Consider the following 21,757-nt stretch of genomic DNA (forward strand, 5'->3'; position numbering starts at 1 on the left):
TGACAGGTGATAGTCAGGTGCGGAAACTAAACATTGTACTAGAATGGATTTTGTATAAATGAAAAATTTATAAAAAATTGTTAAGAAAATCACGAAATTAAAAAAAATTAATATTATATCACACTCTCGTCCCACTTATATAATTATGTTTTTCAATAAATTGAGAATCGATATCAAGTATCGAATTGAAGAATTCAAACAGCATATAACCTCAAAAAAGTATTTGCTCCCGCCAAGCGCCAACCAGAATCTATTCATATTCAACAAAAATCAACTACACTTTTTGCAATTTTTCAATTCAATGTCAATGTCATCGTCAAGTTGAACAATAATTAGTAATTGGATTTATAAAATGCCTAGACTGCAAATTGACAGCGTGATAAATGTGTCAAGCGAGGATCCCGTAAGTAGCCTACACTTGTAAATTTATTTTAGGTTATTATCTAATATTGAACAATTCATTGAATGCACTGTGGAAGTATGCTATTTGTTTTAATGCGTCATCTATGTGTTAATTGGTCATTCATTTGTGTGGGAACTTATGCAAATATCATGTTACTTATAACTCCGTGTATCTGCTTGGATTTGGCTTTCTGTTTATTATGTGAAACTGAGGTAGCTGAGCTGTCACAAAAACCAAGTGGTAGAGCACACACTCGCTAAAGACAGTTAGTATTCTTAATTTTCTAAGCATTATACGAGAATGTTCCAGTTTAAATATATTAAAGCAGCTCAATTGGTTGTCATTCACAAGAATAAATTCCTCAATGCATAATAAATGTAATCTAGCTGTGAGCATTTAAGCAGATGCCCCTCATCCTGAATGGCTCTATACTTACACAAGAACTTTCCTTGAGAATGCAGAAAACTCCTTTTATCCAAATCCACATCCAACGGTTGTGTGTTTTCCGCATCACAAAACGCAAATCATTTCCAGGATGTCAGTTATCTCTTGTTAGTTTTTTTGTAATTCCAGCTTTCCCAATTATCTTTAGGGTAGTCCTCTAGGGCAGACATACTACAATCAAACTGGATTTTATACGATAAACTATAGGTTGTTGCTCAAACAGAGATGACATTAGTAATTTGCCTTCAAAATCTCTCTTTTTCCCAGGCAACAGTTCGTCTTATACGGATTTGTGCTATTCTAGCTAGATAATATGAATTGAGTTTAGGATCTATCATGTCCCATGTCTCACATTCAGGCAACACTACTTATAATTCAAACCATGAAGTGCATATCCTTGACGGTATTATCAGAAGGTTAGTCAATTATTTCTTTATATTAAATTATATCTCTTTAACATATTAAACAAGCTTTGCTTTTTTCAGGCTTATCCTGCCAAAAACCTATTATCCTCTGCTATTGGTAACGATGTCAAGAAGTGGATAACTCAGAGAAATGGTGAGAAACAAGCTCATATAGTATTTAAGCTTAAGGAGAAAGCACAGATCACAAATATAACCATTGGAAATCAAAATTCATCGTTTATTGAGGTTTTGGTTGGAGATGACAACATAACCGAGAAAGAATATCAGGTAAGCCATGTAGTTCAAGGAATGAGTTTTGAAGAATTCGTTAGTAATCCACTTCTGTCTACAGATCTTTATTTATTGTCAGTTCAATTTCTGCTGGAATATTTTATCACCTACAGACTTTGAACAATACGATGTAGCTGTTTTATACTATGCTTTTTTGTTGAATGGTATGTTTGTATCTGTATAAAGGTGCAATTCCTTAGCGACGATTCTAGACGCTTGGCTAAAGTCGTTGTAGGAGCACGTTGGCTGGAGCACGTTAAGCTGCGTACACATACTCGTGCTTCCAACCCGCACCGAGCACGCTCCTCCCTCGTACCGCCCACGTACCACCATCGCACAGCAATCGCTCCGCCTCCGCTCTCTACTCGCACCGATCATGAACGTTACGGAAGATGGTAGATCTTCTCGCGTTCCCCGGTCGAACCATTGTTGCTCGCCGGTCGATCATCAATCGCTCTGCTGGAGTGACGTTCGGTCTTGGAGCGGAACGAAAGTCTGTACGCACCTTTACCTATAAATTGATCAAATTTCAAGATTATATATTATATTTTTATTTTGTTTGAACGCTATGATGGAAGATGGATTATTAATGTTGGCTACAATATTGCTTTTACGATTACTATCTAATGAATTTATAGGTTATGTGCTCCAGTCACAACGACTCTAGCCGTGATCGCTAGGAATTACACTTTAACAGTGGTCTTTTCAATAATATCTATCTATAGACCTGTTCCACGACTAATACATCAGACTTACTTAACAATTCATTTTTATCAACTTTATATTATTTTTAAATATTTTTTACAAGTTTATTTCTAGCTTCTTCATCCGTGCTATTGCAAAGCTACGAAAAATTGGTGGCCCGGCTAATAACAGTTGAGCGGCCCATTGACGACTTCAAATTTAATGTCTGGTTGAGAGAGGCATTTCCGTCAATTAATATTTGGTTTTCGATTACTAGGTGTTGCTCCCTGCAACTGAGATTCTGACCTTACGTGAAGCCAGAGGTGGGGCCAACAAGACTGGCGTACATTTTTTCATCAAAGATGATTTGAACAAAGAGGCAGTAGAGAAGAAATGGAGTCGAGTGAAGGTTGTCTGCTCACAGCCCTATGATCCACATTGTCGGTATGGCTTGACTTGTTTTGTCCTCAAATCAATTGGTGAGAGTGATGAAACCGAGAAATCTCCCAAACGTGGTGATACATCTGATCCAGTCGAGGACAAAAGCGCTCTATCAGGTCAGCTCATTTCATTTGAAATTTACTTAGCTTTTATTAAGATATCTTTTATTGCCAATAAACATATACAATGCAATAGGCAAAATTCACAATACAAACAATACAATAGACGTAACAAAATCATAACACTGGCAGTAGTAACAATACAATAAAAGTTACAATACAACCAACAACTAAACGAACCAAATACAGTCATAGGAAAACAAAGAAACAAAACTGACTAGAACACTCAGCACTCTACCACAAATGTAACATTATTTCAATATAGCTTATTTTATGAACCAGACACATACAAACTCTACTCTGCTAGACATTAATAACAATATCACATTCAAGAAACTCTTGCACTGTATAGAAGGACTTAGATGTAACCCTCTTGCTAACTACCATCCTGAAACGACCAACTGGAAGTGCTCTAATTTCTAGCGGCAGCCTGTTGAATAATTTTATTTGCTGTGAATAATGGCTTTTGTAAGTTTTCCTCAGTCTAACGTGAGGCACTGTTAAATTCTCCCTATTCCTAGTATTGAAATGGTGGGTATTCGACTGGATATCAAAACTGGATTTTTTTTGTCTTACCTTTAACAGATTTTGATAAATAAAAAAGTGCCCGTAAGGTCATAATATTCTGTCTAAAAGCTTCTCTGCATGAATCCCTAACACCAAGGTTACTCATGATTCGTATTGCTTTTTTCTGCCACAAAAATGCCCTGATGTTCTATCCTGATCTATCGCTGCCCTCATCTATGGATGATGCCCTGATCTATGGCTTGAGTTCCCCCAAAGGTAAACACCATATGACAGAATAGATTGAAACAATCCAAAATATGTAATTTTCAAAAACTGATGGTTAACGCAGAATTTTAATTTACGGAGCAAAAACGTAACTAGCCAGTCTTTTACATAATTCCGTGATATGCAAATCCCAATCAAGCTTTGAATCCAAGTGCATATCCAATAACTTAACAGAGGTGACACCAATATAATATAATATAATTATATCTGCTAATATATTATTATTGAGTGAAAAGAATATTTCTTCTGTCTTGCTCTCATTAATGCACAAGTCGTTTGAAGTGAACCATTGCTTTGCATCAACGTAGGATTGGTTCAACATATTCCGTACGACCGTCCTACTTATCAGAGTGGTATCATCTGCATAGAGCACAGGTAAAGTGAGAACATTGGATTGAAGGTCATTCATGAAAACCATGAACAGAAACGGTCCAAGTACGGAGCCTTATGGAACCCCTGCTAGTACTTGAATATATTGAGAATTTTCCGTGGTGTCAGCGATCACAACTTTCTGTTTCCTATTAATTAGGTATGATTGGAGAAGTTTAAGGTCCTTATTTTTAACACAATAGAAGCTTAACTTATCCAACAATTTTCCATGGCGAATGCTCTCAAAAGCCCGGCTCAAATCTATCAATTTCGCACCAGTTACTAATTTCTTTTCAAAGCCCTTCAGTGTTTGGAAAAGAACTCCCTAGTTCTAATGTTTCATAGAATCTGTAAAAAGTTATATAGACTATTCTAATTTGTGGTATTTGATTCAGCAACTGTCTAAGTTTTGCCCCCCTGCAGTTGCAGACCCATCAACAAGATGGCGCCCCTCCTCATTACAATAACCATGTGCGCGCGGTTCGAGATACTCGCTTTCCGGGAAGGTGGATAGGTAGAGCTGGCCCAATTGCTTAGCCACCACGGAGCCCGGACTTAACCCCCCTGGACTTTTCCTTTTGGGGGCACATAAAAAATGTTGTGTACAGTGGAAAAATCCGAGACATAAACCATTTACGGGAAAGAATCGTCACAGCGGTTGCGACAGTTATACCTGATATGTTGGTGAATACTTGGCGAGAACTTGAATATCGTCTCGACGTGTACAGGGCAACAAATGGATCCCATTTTGAAGTGTACTGATGTGAAACAAAACTTGAAGATTCTCTCTTTCATTGTATGTAGTTTGTTGTTGATGTAGTTTTTCATCAATTTACACATTAAATTTATACCTAAAACTAGGGAGCTCTTTTTCAAACACCGTGTATTTCATTTACCACAGATTCAATCGCCATCACTGTGCAATGCTTTGGTCTAAACCCATATTGATGGCAACACAATAAACCCTTACATGTGAAATACTCATAAAGCTGAATCAATACACACATTTCAATGTTTTTGCTTACAATAGGTACTATGGCAATGGGTCTATAGCACTCTGGTTTACTGTGGTCCCCCTTTTTAAAAACAGGGATTATCTTTTGTCAATTTCAGAGCATCTGGGAAAACTACAAAAATCAGGTTAATTGAATTATTAAGAGGAAGCAGTATTGCATCAATAATGTGCTTGATAACATAATTAGATAGACAATACACATCTGCAGTCCGTGATAAACTCAACTGCATAGCAATTGTCCTAACTGTGGAAGAATCTATCTGTCTTGAATGAAAATTGTCTTCCCGCTCTCTACGCTTCACATGAGTGTGTGAAACTTGAGATAATGACATGAACAAACAAACAGGCAGTTGGCCGGATTCAGTCCCTCTATAGTTATTGTAGCAGTTTATCAAAGTTTGGAAGCGCTTTCTCATTCGACTGACCTAATGCAAACCATAATCTCTGTCGTATGTGTTTGGATTTATTCATCCAAACTATTCAACAAATGGTGTAAATTATATCAATAAATTTTAAAGAATTTGTGTGTCTTCTATTTTTGAAACAAATCATTGAATGCCTGTACTTTAGATAGTTATTGAGATTTTTGTAAAAATTATTGTCCTAGAAGATGGTAAAGTATGTATTATTTGTAAAGTAAACACTGGGAACACAGTCGGCCTATTTTCAGGTATTTGAGAATCGTGACTATCTTCAGTCCGTGCCTGTACGGCTCACTGCTGCTCTTTGGCTAGAAAATGGTGGAGCGATATTCAAATGGTGGCACACATAAATATTGCGCCACTAGAGTACGACACCATTGAATTACATACATTAAATGCAACTCTCTCAAGCTTAAAGCTACTTTTACCTCTGCTACACTATGTTTCCACCCTTACGGAGTGAGGTTCTCAGAGAAGCTAGTTGCATACCTACAACGCCGTAACACTCACTAGGAGGCGAGATAATATTGATCTGCCCTACTCCAGAATAACAAGGACGCAATATTGCACATTGAACTTGCGAACTTTGCACATATTCAGAACATGAACAGACATCCGTCTTTGTAAGAGGAGATTGAGAGGTTCCTTTGTCTCCTACATGAGAATCAATTTCTGCTCAAACTCTTTAAAATCTACTCAATTGCGGAACCATTTTGAAACTGCATCATGATGTGGATGTCCTTGGACTTGAATTGTTGTTTCTATGTCTTCTGCTGAGATACACACAAAACAAGCTATCTACAGTCATCTTAAGTTGATGTTCGATAAGTTTCCTCCTAATTTTTGACGAAACCTGTCTGGCGATTGTCGATCAGGGATGGAAATTACTGAATAATTGATTATTTGGAATTCGAATCAGATCCTTTATTACAGTAATAGATTTTCATAACAGTTATTTCAGATTTTTCAATTCAATGCATCAGAGAAATCGTGAGAGCTTTTTCGTGATAAATAAGTATTTTATTCATGAATCTAGGTACAGTCTCAATAACCCTCATTGAGTATTAACTCTTATAACAGTCTGTACAATTCAAAGTTTCTACTTGATTAGAACATACTATTGTAACGATACTGAATTTTTCAATAATAATGTTCAACCATCATCATTTATGTTTAATCTTGTTTGTTACAGATGATACGAAAGATGATATAAATTCTTGGAAACAAGACATGCTGAAGCGTCTAGATGCAAGTGAGTTCGATAATATTATTTTATATCAATGAATAAACTTGAAATAACCTGTTCAAATTCAGAACAAATAGTTAAAAATATTAGAGTCATGCTGAAATAGTCTCTGGGTTTTTTCATATATTCATTCATTTACTTATACATTTATTGACACACAAATCATATGCATGGTTAGAAAAGGACTAACAGGCTTACCCAAAAACTGATCTTTTCACGAATTATGGACCAAAAAAATTAAATAGGACCAAAAAGTAGGCTATGTATCTTCACTTTATCAATTCGAGTGAAATTTTATACGATGATAATAACATAATAATCACTGTACATCATGGATAGATACAGATAAATTGATTGATTCCACTTGTTTTACACAATTATTGATTGACGTAATACAGAGAACTGTTAAAAATGCTAAACTGAATAATGTCGTATTGATTTATTGATTATAGGCACATCACAACCTTCTACCTCAACTCTGCCATTCAACAGAATCAGACTGAACAAGCAGCCAACTGCTGACAACTCGAAAAACGACCGTCAAAAAAGTCCAAGAAAACCTTCGACAGATGAAGCAGAAACAAAACAGAAAGACAAAGTAACACCTAGGAAACAGTCGTCAGATGAGAAAGGAGCTAAACGAAAAGAGACAACAACACAGCAACGTAATCGGGATCCTCCAGCGGAACCAGTACGGCCCACAGTTGATTTCAACAAAATTTTACATGATGTGAGATTCTCGCTGAGTGGATATGAAAACCCACTGCGAAGCGAGATCAGGAATAAGGGATTGGAAATGGGTGCCAAGTATTCTAACGACTGGGATACGAGGTGTACTCATCTTATGTGAGTTGAATTAATAAATTATTATTTCAACCATAAAAAGTAATTGAGTATCAATATTATGCTTGGTTATAGCTTTCAAAATTATGCTAAGCCATAAAAGTATTGCTTTTCAAGTAATAATTGTATTTTTGATAATGATTTTGTTTTGAACTATTCGAACACATACAGAGTGAGTCATATGTATGGGAACCGTTCAATAAATTGGAGACTGTTGTAGATATAATAATGTAACTTTCAGGATAAGTTATTGGTCAAATAATCTACCTTTTGAAATTCCACAACTGAATTTCAACCCCTCATAAGGGGGTGACTTAGAGGTTTTAGCTAGAGTACTTAAAATATAAATACCCATTGTGTGGTACATCATTTTGAAGGCCTTTTTAAAACAAGAAAAATGGCATCGATAAAAATGTTCTATGATGCTTGTATCCAAAATGGCGGCTGATTGAATTTTTCGTTTTTAAAGAAATGATGGTTATAACTCAAATATTCTGAATATAAACACCCATTGTGTGATACATCATTTTAAAGGCCTTTCCAATACGAGAAATATTACATCAATAAAAATGTTCTATGATACTTTTATCCAATATGGCGGCTGATTAAACTTTATCAATATTTCTCTAAAAACTAAAACTTCAATCAGCCGCCATTTTGGAGAAAAATTTTCTAGAACATTTTTATTGATGTAATATTTTTCAAATTGGTCAAATAATCTACCTTTTGACGCACAACTGAGTTTCAAGCCCTTATAAGGGGATGACTTAGGGGTTGTAACTCGAGTACTTTAAATGTAAACACCCATTGTGTGATACATCATTTTACCCATCATTTCTTCAAAAACGAAAACTTCAATCAGCCGCCATTTTGGATACAAGTATCATAGAACATTTTTATCGATGCCATTTTTCTTATTTTAAAAAGGCCTTCAAAATGATGTACCACACAATGGGTATTCATATTTTAAGTACACTAGCTAAAACCCCCAAGTCACTCCCTTATGAGGGTTTGAAATTCAGTTGTGGAATTTCAAAAGGTAGATTATTTGACCAATAACTTATCCTGAAAGTTACAATATTATATCTACAACAGTCTCCAATTTATTGAACGGTTCCCATACATATGACTCACTCTGTATATGAAGTTAAAAATAAACCAAAAGTTTTCCAATCTTAAGCAACCTAACAAGATAAAAGTTATATAATTCATAGTAAATCGCAAAATTTATTTATTTATTTACTAATAATCATTACATTACATCAATTTTGGGAATAATCCCATTTGACAGGTAATACATACAACATTTTTTTGACTGCCTGCTTGAATAGAATGACTAATTCAATGTTTCGAATGTTTGTTGAAAGCCTATTATAGATTCTCATTCCTGAATAAAATGGATTTTTTACAAAAGCTACATTTTTTATGGATTGGAAATGCAATAATATTTCCATTTCGAGTATTATATTTATGATTATCTGTTCAAAATTGGAACTTATTGATATTTGCTTTAACAAAAACTACTAGCTGGTAAATGTAAATGGAAGGAAGTGTAAGAATATTAAGGTCTTTGAAAAATGCTTCACATGAGTCCCTTGATCTCAGTCTACAGATGACTCTCAATATCTTTTTCTGCATGATGAAAATCCTACGACTGTCTACAGTATTACCCTAAAACATTGTGCCGTAGCTCAAGTGGGCCAATAACATATGCATAATAGACGGTCAATAATGTGCTTCTGTCAAGTGAGTGGGAAAGAGTTGAAATAACAAAATAAGCTTGGTTCAATTTTTTCATCAAGTTCATAATGTGATCCTTCCAGGAATTAGTTGCTTGGTAAAAGTTGGATTAGATTACTTTGTGTAAATTACCAAAAAAAAAAATAAAAATGAAATGTCCAAGATGTTTCAAAGTTGAGATTTTCTCTACCGGGTCTCTTAAAATGTTTTAGCTCAAGGACTTGCAAAAGTAATCACAAAAATATTATTAAGTTAGTCACGTAAGGCTGGATTTCTAGTACTCTTGAATCTTTAGGTTAAAATTAAATTAGATTTTATAAGTGTCCTAGAAACCGGGTCTAATAGGCATTAATAAATTTGGAAACCTCTTGTAATGTCTACCTCACAAAATGAAAAACCATTAAAAATTTACCTCTGAATAGATTTAGTATAACAATTTATAGTAAGCCAATGAATTGGTTCTTGATGAAATAAAATAGACATAGACACTCAAGAGTACTTCGGATAAATCATGGTGAAATACATGTTTAACAAAACATGAAATACATGTTTTACAAAAATACAAAACAGTTTAACATGTGAAGAAGTTTAAACAGTGATTCATTTTATCATTTTTGAGCTACTTGATATTGGGTAATTTTGTAGCTCTCGTATTGGGTAGCTTTACGAATGAATTTTATCTTGAAATTGAACTATTGACTATAATACATGACTGTCCTTTTCTGATCATGTATTTTATTTGTGCATTGTTGAATATAAAGAAATAAACGTCGATTTTTTCTGTTTTTCAGATGCGCGTTCATAAATACACCAAAGTTCAATAAAGTGAAAGGTCATGGGAAAATTGTTACACGGGACTGGATTGAACAGTGTCATTCTAAAAGAAGGAGATTGCCTTGGAGGAAGTGAGTATTTTCGGTTCATACTCTGTCTACTTATATAATGACCCGGTCATATGGAAAGTATCTTACATCTGTATTGATAGCGGAAATGAAATTGAATACAATTCATGTTACCTCATGATGAATTGTATCAAGTAATCAACTAATACCTACTTATCGCTGATCCCCAGTTTAAACTAATATGGTTTGGTGCAGTCTGTTTAGTGATTAGTTTAGAACATGCAAAATAAGTAATTGATTATTGTTATTATCTACTTCAACTTTTCATTGTAACTATTGTTCACACCGCTATGGTAGTTACATACTTAAGGATGTTTGTATTATAAATGTTCTGTTCTAATCTTTCTCGATTAAAGGCCATGCTACATGAATCGTTTTTCAGGCGTTTCTACACTATCGGCGGACGGGTCGGCAGGGCATGAAGCTCACCGATTTTACTGATTATCAGCTGATTCCCGAACGCCAACCCAATCAGATGATAATCAGCCAATCGGAGAGCATCCTGCCCTGCCAACTTGTCCGCCGCCAGTGCAAAAACGCCTGAAAAACGCTTCATGTGGCTCTGACCTAAAAAATTCTCTACATTCTTAAATTCTGACTTTCTCAAATAGATTACAACAGTAAACTTGAAATGGGGTAGAAATTGACACAAAATTTATCAAATATCTTGGTCTCTTCAATTAATCATCAAAATCATTGATCTATTGATCCCCCACAGGCTAAGCCTCGGCATGTTTTTATTTTGTTTCATCTACTTATTGATTATTGTGTCAGCGGCTATTGATTATTGATTAATCATTATGCTTTAAATTTCGTTATTTTCTTACATCTATTTGATGTTGTCACACATATTCATGTAAGTGTTTTTCTGTAAGTATTGGAAATAAAGTTTGATTTAATTTGATTTGATTTATTCCTCAATTGAACTCCGATTATTAACCGACTTTAAATTCATCTCATTCACATTAGCACCGAGTAGTGGTCTATTTTTGAATATCTATTTGAAAGATACTCACAGTTACAACAAAATCTTTCAGTTGAGTAGTCATTTTCAGGTTGTAAATTTATTTATTGGTCAAGGCTCATGATTGTTTCAGATTTGCTCTCGATAACAGAGATCGACAACAACCGATAAGCGAAGAAGACGAGGAAGAAGATGATAAAGATAAGAAGAAACAAACCAAAGGTGACAGAAGAAAGAGGCTGCCTTCAGAAAGTTCGTCGGATACTGAAGATGAAATTCAAAGGTAAAATGTTTCATATTACATATCAATTTTGAGTTTTCAAACTTACACAATTCCGACCACTAGTGCGTTTTGAAAAAAATCAATTTTTTTATTGAAACTGAAAATAATTGAACCTAATTAATTGTCAATACAAAATTGTTTCAATTTACAAAGAATGTATTACAGTTCTATGAAGTATCCGTAATACATTCTATATTCTTAAAAACAGTTTATAGTGACAAAAACTGTTGTTTTTTCACCAGATATAATAATAATTTATCACTAAAAACTTAAAGTGTTATGATTAAGTTTCAATTTAGACTCTCGTCTCTGAATAGATTAAGTGGTCCAAAAGTAACAATTTTCTACTATTTACAACAATGCCGTACAGTGATATTCGATCACTTATTCTAACTATCAGTATTGGAAACGATCTTGTTATCCATAAAGCCTGGTTTTCACTAGTAGAGTTAGTGGTCGAGTAATTGGCAAACTAACTCTACCGAGGTAACTCTACCCTACTTACTTGGTCGAGTACAATTGAGAATAATAGGTAAAGTGTGTTGTCTAGTGAACAGAACTAACCTTAAAATTTCAATATTTTTGAATAAAAAAACACTTATTAATACTTTTTTATATTAAATAAAAATACTTCTTAAACTTGATAGCCTACGGCACGACTCTATTCTACTATCTCGAGACTATTTTCATTAGCATAGTAGTGGTAGAGTAGAATGAGAAGCGGTGGTGAGGGGAGGCAAGTGGTAGAGTACTATCCCACTCTACTCAACTAAAAACTAGTACTCTACCATGGCTCTACTCTACCATGAACGTTTTCATTGAGAGAGTTCACAAGATAGTTAGTACTTGCCCAGAAAACTGTATACCACTAGCTACTAATGAAAACCAGGCTTGAAGAATTCTTAGAGTTCAAAGTGACTCTCATTATAGCATTTATATACCTTTTTTTTCAAACCACAAAAGGCTGGCCACTAACAGTAGGACATGGATGATACACATCATGTCGTCATACATTGTAGTTTCATCACAGCGAAAGGCTTCGATTTTTTCAGGTTAGGTCTTAGTATCTCCGATTTTTTGTTGTTTACTTTTCTTTGCAGTTCTATTTGGGGTTAAATAATTTTTAGTTGTTTATTTCATGTTAAAAGCCTCTCGCTGATGAAATATGCATGATGAACATGTTTGTGTGCATGATAAACATGCCTGTACATGCATGTTCTACCGTTAGTGGCCAGCCTAAGACTACTTTTCCATTTTCCATTCGATCCCCGTAAACACTTACTCAGAGATCAATTCGTTTGTTTTCAGAGTTGAAGCAAGAAAGCAAAGACTGGCAGCTAAGAATGGTGTGACGAATGGCGCCGGCCCCGGTGTCGCTCCGAGAAGGAAGCAGACGGCTACAAAAACACGTGATCAGTTGTACGATGCCGACACTGACGTCAGCGAGGATGAAGAAGATGAGTTCGGTATGATTCCAATTTCTCAATCAAAACTTCAAAACCTGTTCTATTTTTGCTGTTCAAACTGTGTATTTGCAGTACATTCTTGTAGTCTATTTTCGCAGAGTTTACTTCCAAATTCAATTGATTCTTGAGTATTATGATTGTTTTCAAGTTATTACTATCGAAGTTTTACATTTATTATGAAAATAATGAAGTATTGATAGTTGAACTTTCGAAATGTTATTCTTCTAAAACTGAAAATGGGATATAACATAGTAATTCCTGATACCTAATGAAGAAATGAAATATCATTCAGATTCTAGAGGTCTGTCAACGAATCTTTAAATATTAAATAATAGAATGTGTTCAATTATGCTAAATATTTTCTAATAATGTATTTTAGTAGGACTACTTGATTTTTCTTTATATAGAAATAACTAAATAGTATCTGTGGCGAATCATCTGTTAAATTTCCTATATATCCTTTTTAAAACGTTTTTACATAAACACTACTAGTTCCAGCTTTCAAGCCATTTTAAATTGTCCTTATGCACTTGAAGAAATAAAATAAAAGTTAAAATATATGTTTACTTGAAAATAATTTTACATTTTGAAAAGACTCTTAAAATGGCTTAAAAACTGAAACTAGTTTAAAAAAGGGTAGGCCTACTATGTAGTTTTTTCTATATTAATTATGCTATTGCAATTCTATTTGTTCATCGTGTTCATTCACTAAATAAGCGGTTTTGCGGTTCTTTGTTGCTCTATTCAATATGGATATCTACAATAATATCACCTTCACTATTTAACTGAGAGAAATATATAAATTGTCAAGTTGTCTTTTTAACAACCAACTTTAATCTTCAATTATACAAGTTACCTTTTAGATCCTGTCGTTTTTCTTCTGTTAGTCTATCTTTTATCTCCAGTTGAATTCGTTTCATTCACGTGAAAATCAGCAAACTAGAAATATTTTTTGAAATACTGCTGCCAAAAATATAATTGTTTACTTAGCCCTTAAACGGACTTTTGGGGTACAGCGGACCTTAGCTAAACTATGTTGTATGAAATCTCAATTTAAGCGGGTGGCAGGGGATTTTTACATTTTTACAATGAGGTTTGCAATGATAATTCCATTTAGGGTTGAAATCCCCGAAACTAATTGTTTCATCATTGATAGCATTTTAGATGTGTTACATAGGAGTATTGGAAACAGAAAAAAATATTCCAATGATACGGTACGCTTTGTTTTTTAACTCAGCTATAATTATATTTAGTTTGTGTCTACTGGCCCCCACTAGTCCTGATTTGTCCCATAAATGTGTAAGGCTCGTTTAAGGTACAATTCCTTAGCAACAACTCTAGCCGTTCGGCTCTAGTCATCTCTAAGGAATTGCACCTTAAAGGTTAATAGTATTTAATTTAAACTAACAATTGATTTTTGTCTGTTATAAGCCTAGTTCTTTCATGAATGTTATAAACTATATACTATTTGCTTGATTCAATAGTTGAATCTTATTACAATTTTATATTTTTTATTGGATGAAGGTGGCGATAATTCAGACGCCGACCCCGATTTCAAGCTGGGAAGCCAAGAAGAGCGCAGCGAAAAAGATGAGAGCATGATTGTAGTTGATGATGATGATGATGATGATGATGATGATGATGATGATGATGATGATGAGGATGATGTGGGAGACTCAGAAACTCAACTGGACACAGACAGTGAGAACGACGAGCCAAAGAAGAAGAAGAAGAAAAAGCGAGTGCGACAAGTGCGAGTGCGAGTGAGAAACCAAGTGAACGTGAAGAGAGAACCTAAGAAAGGCAATGCACATGATTTGTCTCTGGTGTCGCGAGTTGCTGATGTTCTTGTTTCTAGCGATGAAGGTAGTTTTCATTTTAACAATTTAAACTGTTTTATCTATAAGTTTCTTCAACAATTTAAAAATCAACAATTTATTCATTTATTCTGTAAATATAATACGGGATGATTCAAATGGCTTTAAACAATTGAACAAATTGCAATTATTCACTTTTTTACTTTCCTTGCCCTACTACCATAGGTAAGGAAAGTATTGCTTTCCAAAAAAATTAAGGTACCCTAATTTCAAGTTTTATATACGTTTCAAGGTCCCCTGAGTCCAAAAACATGATTTTTGGGTGTTGGTCTGTGTGTGTGTGTGTGTGTGTGTGTGTGTGTGTGTGTGTATGTGTGCGTGTGTGTGTGCGTGTGTGTGTATGTCTGTGAACACGATAACTCCATTCCTAATTAACCGATTGACTTGAAATTTTAAATTTAAGGTCCTTATACCATGAGGATCCGACAATAAGAAATTCAATTCAAGATGGCGGAAAAAATGGCGGATAATTACTAAAAAACCATGTTTTTCACGTTTTTCTCAAAAACGGCTCTAACAATTTTCTTCAAATTTATACCATGGATAGTTATTCATAAGCCCTATCAACTGGCATGAGTCTCATTTACGGGAAAATTTCAGGAGCTCCGTAATATTTTTGAGAAAAATGGCGGATAATGACTAAAAATCCATGTTTTTCACGGTTTTCTCAAAAACGGCTCTAACGATTTTCTTCAAATTCATACCCTGTATAGTTATTTATCAGCTCTATCAACTGGCATGAGTCTTTTTCCTGGGAAACTAATGGGGGGTCCACCCCATCCTTGAGAAATGGACTTTGTAACCTCCTTCTCGTGCATGTGGTAGGTAGAGCAGTTTATAAAAAGAACACAGTCATAGTCAAGATATTTCATCTGTAGAACAGCTGTTTTGACGACTTTTAAAAAAATCATCGAATTTCACAATTTACACAAAGGAAAAAGTACTCTGAAAAAATTATAATATACACATATACAGTAGTCTGATCGTAGTTGCAAATATGTTGCCGCCAATCGTCATTATGTTATTCCCCTAAATTATTCTCGTTTGAGAATGAGGCTTGCAGTTCAATGAGCAAGGAAAGTTGTGTGAGTGTACCACACCAGATTTTTCATAATTATTATAACACCTAGTTGGAGACTATATTAAGCTAATCTGGTTTGGCTAAATTAATAATAATATTGTTTGTGAAGATATGACCCATTGGTTCAGCCTTCTATTCTGGTTGAGGAATAAATTAGATTGAAATTATTTTCTACACATTCATAATATTTATTAAAAACTAGCTTGTAACCCGTGCTTCGCCAAGGTCTAATTAAAAACTTGACATACTGAAGTCTTGAAGAATTTTAGATAGGCTTCTCGGTGAATTAATAATCAATATGCGACATTTCAAGTTAATCAGTCCAGTAGTTCAGACGTGATGATGCGTCATTCGTGAATTTTCTATCCCGTACGTGTATAAGCAATTTTTTCCCTTTATTATATTATTATAGATCATCTATATAATAAGAGAGAGTAGGGTTGTGTTTGTTCGCATCAAAAATACTTGTATATTGCATACCGGAAAAACGGGTATGATTTAGATCTCCAAATTTTGCACATAATTATAATCTAAAAATATCAATCTCGTACACCTTAAAACCAAAATTTTGATATCCCTTCTAGATATTTCAGAATTTAATGTTCAAATTTCATTCGTGGGACATGAATATATAATTGAAATGTACATAATGTTAATATAGAACTATAATCTAGAGAGACTACCTCTTCGAAACAGATGGTTAAAATTGGTAACTAAATTAATAACCAGTCCAATTTTTGAAGGCATTAAGTTGAGGAAGGCATTAAGTTGAGGAAGGTTTCTAAACAAGAGTTCTGTCACTTTATTAGGTTAGCACCAAGTTGAAGAACTTATATATACTATAATAAAGGAAATAACTGGTTCATACACGTACGGGATAGGACAATTATATTTGACGCATAATTACGTCTAAACTACTGGACTGAGATCGAATTGACCGAGGGTGGTTCTAGGCCTACTCCAAACTCTGCAAGATTACACTCGGTCAAGTTTTAAAATAGACCCTTGCGGAGCACGGGTGACCTGCTAATTTCTCATAAAATAAAATACAGTGTTGGCCCTAACTGCTTGAATTCCCAATTTCAGATGTACAGCCTCAAGATCATGTGATGTTCATTTTATATAATAGTTTCAAATAGTTTTGAATAATATTATATCAATCATTTAGAAAATCAAGTGATATTTGATAGGTGTAATATCCTGATATAAATTTTTGAAGACTTGCAATTTTTCGGAAAGAAAAATTTGTATTATGAAAAATATTTCTATTGAATTGCCATACTACGCCAGATTATATGAGAACAGAAAAAAGGGAAATAAATCGAAGCTTCCGCAGTTGTCAGATATTCGCGCTATTTCCACAACCCACAGAACACTCAGAAAGATCCAAAATACATTTGGTTTCAGATGGAATTATATAGAGAATGTATTTATTCAAATGCTAATTAATATATAATTATTATTTAACGAAAATCCTAAATAAATGCTGCAAATCAAATAAAATGAGCGCTGCTATCCAGAGATTGTCAGTTTGGTGTAAGGGCAAGCATTCCTGACTAGCAATTGGGAGGTACCGGGTTCGATTCCCGGGCTGGCAACTAATTTTTGGATAGTAGTTCTCACCGAATTTCCATCTAGCTGTTAACCCTATTGTCAATGTCTGCAGTAGCAGAGGTCTTCGGGGCGATTTGCAGCTTTTATTTAGGATTTTCGTTAAATAATAATTATACATTTGGTTTCAATTTTTTTTTTCATATTTCTAAATATATTAAAACCTGTCACTGGCACAGTTCTAGTAATATAGTGAGCTACATCACATTTATTCAAGTAGCAATAAGTAAATATTGTATATTATACTAATTTCAGACACAAATCGTCCGGACACAATAAACCTAGATCTGCCTGCTCTGCCTGATATATCTCCTCATACCTATTACATAGCTGACGATGAAAAAGGAGTTTCCAGAGAGTATCTTGTAAGATACATCACTGCATTTGATGGGTGAGTAATGAACATAATATGTATTCTATTGTTTTGTTTCGTTATCAGTAAAATTACTGTGTTTTTACTCTCTGTAGAGATTATGGTGTTGAACTTTTACATTTATTAAGCAATGGCATATCCATTTATTGCCAACAGATTATTCCAAAAAATGAGTCTTATGACCCGAATTATATCAAAGTTTTGCTTTGGTACATTTCCTGTCTATTCATTCAATGATTCACAAAACACAATTTATTAAAATAGTTCAAATAAATAATGTACAATAGTAATAGTTTAATGTCTTGAGAGATGCAAGACAGAATGGGAATCGACCCCATTCCAGAAGCAGTGATAGCTTATCAAAGTTTCAGGCTTCACCCAAGTTTTTTGTGTTGTTTAATTTTTATTAACTTAACCTATTGATTCAAGTCCACATAACTTATGATATGAATGTAAGTTATATAGTAAATGTTTAATTACAGTCTCTAAAATAATATATCGAAATAAGAAGGAGATTGTCTCCTCTCCATTGGTGTCTGGATCATTTTTATCCGACCTATAATTATGTTTTAATTAATATTATATTCGTCAATGTCTAGACATTCCAAGCAGATAGTATGAAATTTTCATCATGCTAGAAACTTGAAAAGATAATTAGATGGTAAAAGCGAGAAAGAAATAATTCATATTATTTTTCTAATTGTCAAAAGTAGTCTGAAGAACGTATTTGCTGGAAATGCAATATCTTGAAAGAAGTAATATTCGAAAATCATACTACATTTTAATAGAAGAATGCTAATTAAAATGTTTTTAAATTACAATATTTTATTCATTTTCAGAACGATTCTCGAGCAACTCAGTAATCGGGTTGATTATGCAATAACGGACAGCAAAACAATAGCTGAAAAGGTAATTTTACCAAAAAACAATTATTCCATGGAATCTATTTAATTATTTAATAGATAATAGTTATTGAAATATTCTACTCCAATTTGTACAATCTAGATGTATAGTTCACAAATCAGATATTAAGTAATATAATATGTTGATCACTTTGACGATCGTTTGTATTGGACGATTATAGCGAATGCTTAATGATGACTTGAATCGTTTGTTTGATAAAATTAACATTAAAAAGTCCGGAATAGAGTTGGCATTCAGGTTATCACTTCTAGCCCAAACAAATTTTTACAAACAATATTTTTTAATTCAGAAGTTTCGAGTACCAAAATAAGAGCAGTACTACCACAGCTTGAACTATTCTCACTATTTTAATTCTTGCATTTTTCAATTCTTTCCTTCTATATTTTCAATTCTTTAATGCGTTCTACGAGGGTCGTTCAATAAGTACCGAGACAAATTACTAATTTTCAAAAACGGCTAAATTGATCCATATGAAACTTGCTGGATATGAATATGGCAACCTTGCAATGACATCTGATTAGTTTTCCCACCGTATTTTGTAAACATAATCGCAAATTGACTTAGTTAACAATGGCGAGTCTGCTTGAGAATTGCACCGTGGAAGAAAAACGTGCTGTGATCAGATTTTTAGTCGCATAATGTAAGAAAGGTAGTAAAACCCACAAAAGAGTGTACGGAGACCATTTTTTTGAATTGTTCAAACGTTTGCAAATGGGTAGAACAGTTTCAAAGTGGCCGTACAAAAGTTTGTGACAATCAACGCAGTGGACGACCAGCCAAAGTTGGGACTTCCTCTCTCGAATCTCAAATTTATTCGTTAATTCGGGACTATAGGCGTATCACTGTTGAATTTATAAGTAAAAAATTAAACGCGAGTGATGGAACAGTTTATAACATTTATAATTCACAACAAGCTGCAGTACAACAAAACTTGTGCAAGATGGGTGCCCAAACAATTCACGGACGCTCACAAAGAAACCCGGCTTCAAATCAGTCATCATTTGAAAAATCGTTATGCGACTGAAGGAGAATGTCATGAAACATGGATCCACCACTGAGTCAGAGTCAAAACGACAGTCAAATCTGATCACGGCACGTTGTTCTTCTATGGTACAATTCTCAAGCGGACTTGCCTTTGTTAACTGAGTCAATTTTCGATTATATTTTCGAAATACAATAGAACAACTGATCAGATGTCATAGCAAGGTTGCCAACTTCATGTCCTGAAAGTTTCATATGGATCAATTTAGCCGTTTTTGAAAATTAGTAATTTGTCTCGTTACTTATTGAATGACCCTAGTAAATTTTTAATGTTCCAATGTGCTCTTTTGACTTTTTAATACGGGTTTTGTATTTCAATTTCTATCTTTTTCAGATAATTGAGAATCATCCGACTGTAGTGACAGTGAAATCAGAATGGATCTGGGACAGTTATGAAGCGGACAAGCTACTCCCCACAGAAAACTACCACTTATCATGAAAACATTCCATCTCCCGCCATCATTCATCGACTAGAATATTAAATTGTAATTACCATCTTTTGCATATTTACCGACTCTTGCTTGACATTAGTTCAGATAAGTTCAAGGAATATTCATGTAATGAATTATTTTGTAACTGTTACCACCAATATAAACTTCAATAGGACTTGTTGCAAACTGTATTAATTGTCATTGGATGGAACGTTTTTAGCATTTAACATTTTTATAACACTGTTATTCACTATGAAATAAATAAAACCTCTTGTAAACAGTTTTCATTTTTGATTGAAGTGGTCGTATCCAATCAACGTTAGTAGACAGACAACTGTCTACTAACTTTGGTATCTAATTACCTAACCATCTGTCTGTCATCGAAGTGTTATCCTTCAAACACTTCATGCTCGTTTCAACATACTCTTAGAATAAATTTTAATTATTTATTCAAGTTTTGAATTTATTAATGTTTTACAACATGAACTGCGTGATTGTACATACATTTTCTCATGAAAAACTGACCTGCTTCTGTCTTTATTTCAATTTATACACCACTTATCACTTACTTCAACTTATTGATCAAATTCAAACTAAATTTGGGAGTTTGATCACACAAACTCAGTCATATCAGGTACCTCTCATGAACTACAAAAAAGAAAAACGAATAGAATATCATAATTCCAGTCAGGATACCTAGCAAGATTTATTTACTATAAACTATTTACCTGATTTACCTAGCAAGAGATAGGATACCTATCTCTGAATTGATACAGTTATGTATCTACTAGCATGTAACTCGTGCTCCGCAAGGGTCTGATAATTAAAAACTTGACAAACTGGAAACTTGACTTGGTGAAGTCTTGAAGAATTTAAAATAGGCCTATAACCATCCTCGGTAAATTAAGAATCTACATGCATAATTTCAAATTAATCGGTTGAGAAGTTCAGACGCGATGATGCGTCCATTCGTGAATTTCTTATCCTGTTCGTGTATAAGCCTTTATATACATACTTTCCTTTCAATTCTGATCGTGTATAAGCATTCATACACTTTCCTTTATTATATTATAGATAGATAACGGTTTGAATAAAACATTTTTTACTAGTCTTGGTTTGATTTTATTATTCAACAAAAGAACAAGTAGGCCTATTCAGCGAATAAGAATATCATTAAGTTTCATGCTCTACTTTGGAATTGTTTGAAAAAAGTCAATTGTTTATTATTACTATCGGGGCACCGGGCTTCGCTCGTTATTTATTTATTGATAAACAGAACTCAATATTTTAAAATGATTGGGGAAGGACTAACAGGCAAAGCCCAAAACTGTTTCTTCCCCGAATTTTGATTTATACACTATAAATATTCCAAAAAGTAGGTTATGTTCCATTTGAATTCAGGTCAAATTTTTAAAACATAAAAGTTCTAATTTAGATTGTTTACATACCAAATTGAATAACAAAATAACACTCACTAATCACTTAGAACTTTGAATATTAGAACTTAATATAAACTTTGAATATTATGATATATACCATCTCATGTCAACAAATCAGATTATTTTGATCGGTCAATTGAAATTTCTAGATT

The 21,757-nt window shown here is 33.8% G+C and overlaps 1 protein-coding gene across 5 annotated transcripts; it reads left to right on the forward strand.

Annotated features, from left to right (window-relative positions):
- Positions 1-189: 189 nt before the first annotated feature.
- On the forward strand, positions 190-20,450 carry LOC111049477 (DNA repair protein XRCC1). Of its 5 annotated transcripts, none has more exons than XM_039428507.1 (13): positions 196-403; positions 1,333-1,539; positions 2,504-2,783; positions 6,577-6,636; positions 7,083-7,476; positions 10,005-10,118; positions 11,213-11,362; positions 12,671-12,828; positions 14,353-14,437; positions 14,468-14,694; positions 17,653-17,788; positions 18,610-18,679; positions 20,070-20,450. In XM_039428507.1, exons 1-13 carry the CDS (start codon positions 353-355, stop codon positions 20,172-20,174), a joined length of 2,037 nt encoding a protein of 678 aa, XP_039284441.1. In that variant the 5' UTR covers positions 196-352; the 3' UTR covers positions 20,175-20,450. The 5 variants fall into 5 exon arrangements, with proteins under 5 accessions (XP_039284443.1, XP_039284439.1, XP_039284441.1 ...); XM_039428508.1 differs by having other exon boundaries at positions 14,474-14,694; XM_039428509.1 differs by having other exon boundaries at positions 190-403; positions 1,333-1,405; positions 14,353-14,694.
- The last annotated feature ends 1,307 nt before the right edge of the window (positions 20,451-21,757 follow it).

The sequence above is a fragment of the Nilaparvata lugens genome, chromosome 5 (genome assembly GCF_014356525.2).
Source record: "Nilaparvata lugens isolate BPH chromosome 5, ASM1435652v1, whole genome shotgun sequence".
Classification (NCBI taxonomy): Eukaryota; Metazoa; Arthropoda; class Insecta; order Hemiptera; family Delphacidae; genus Nilaparvata; species Nilaparvata lugens.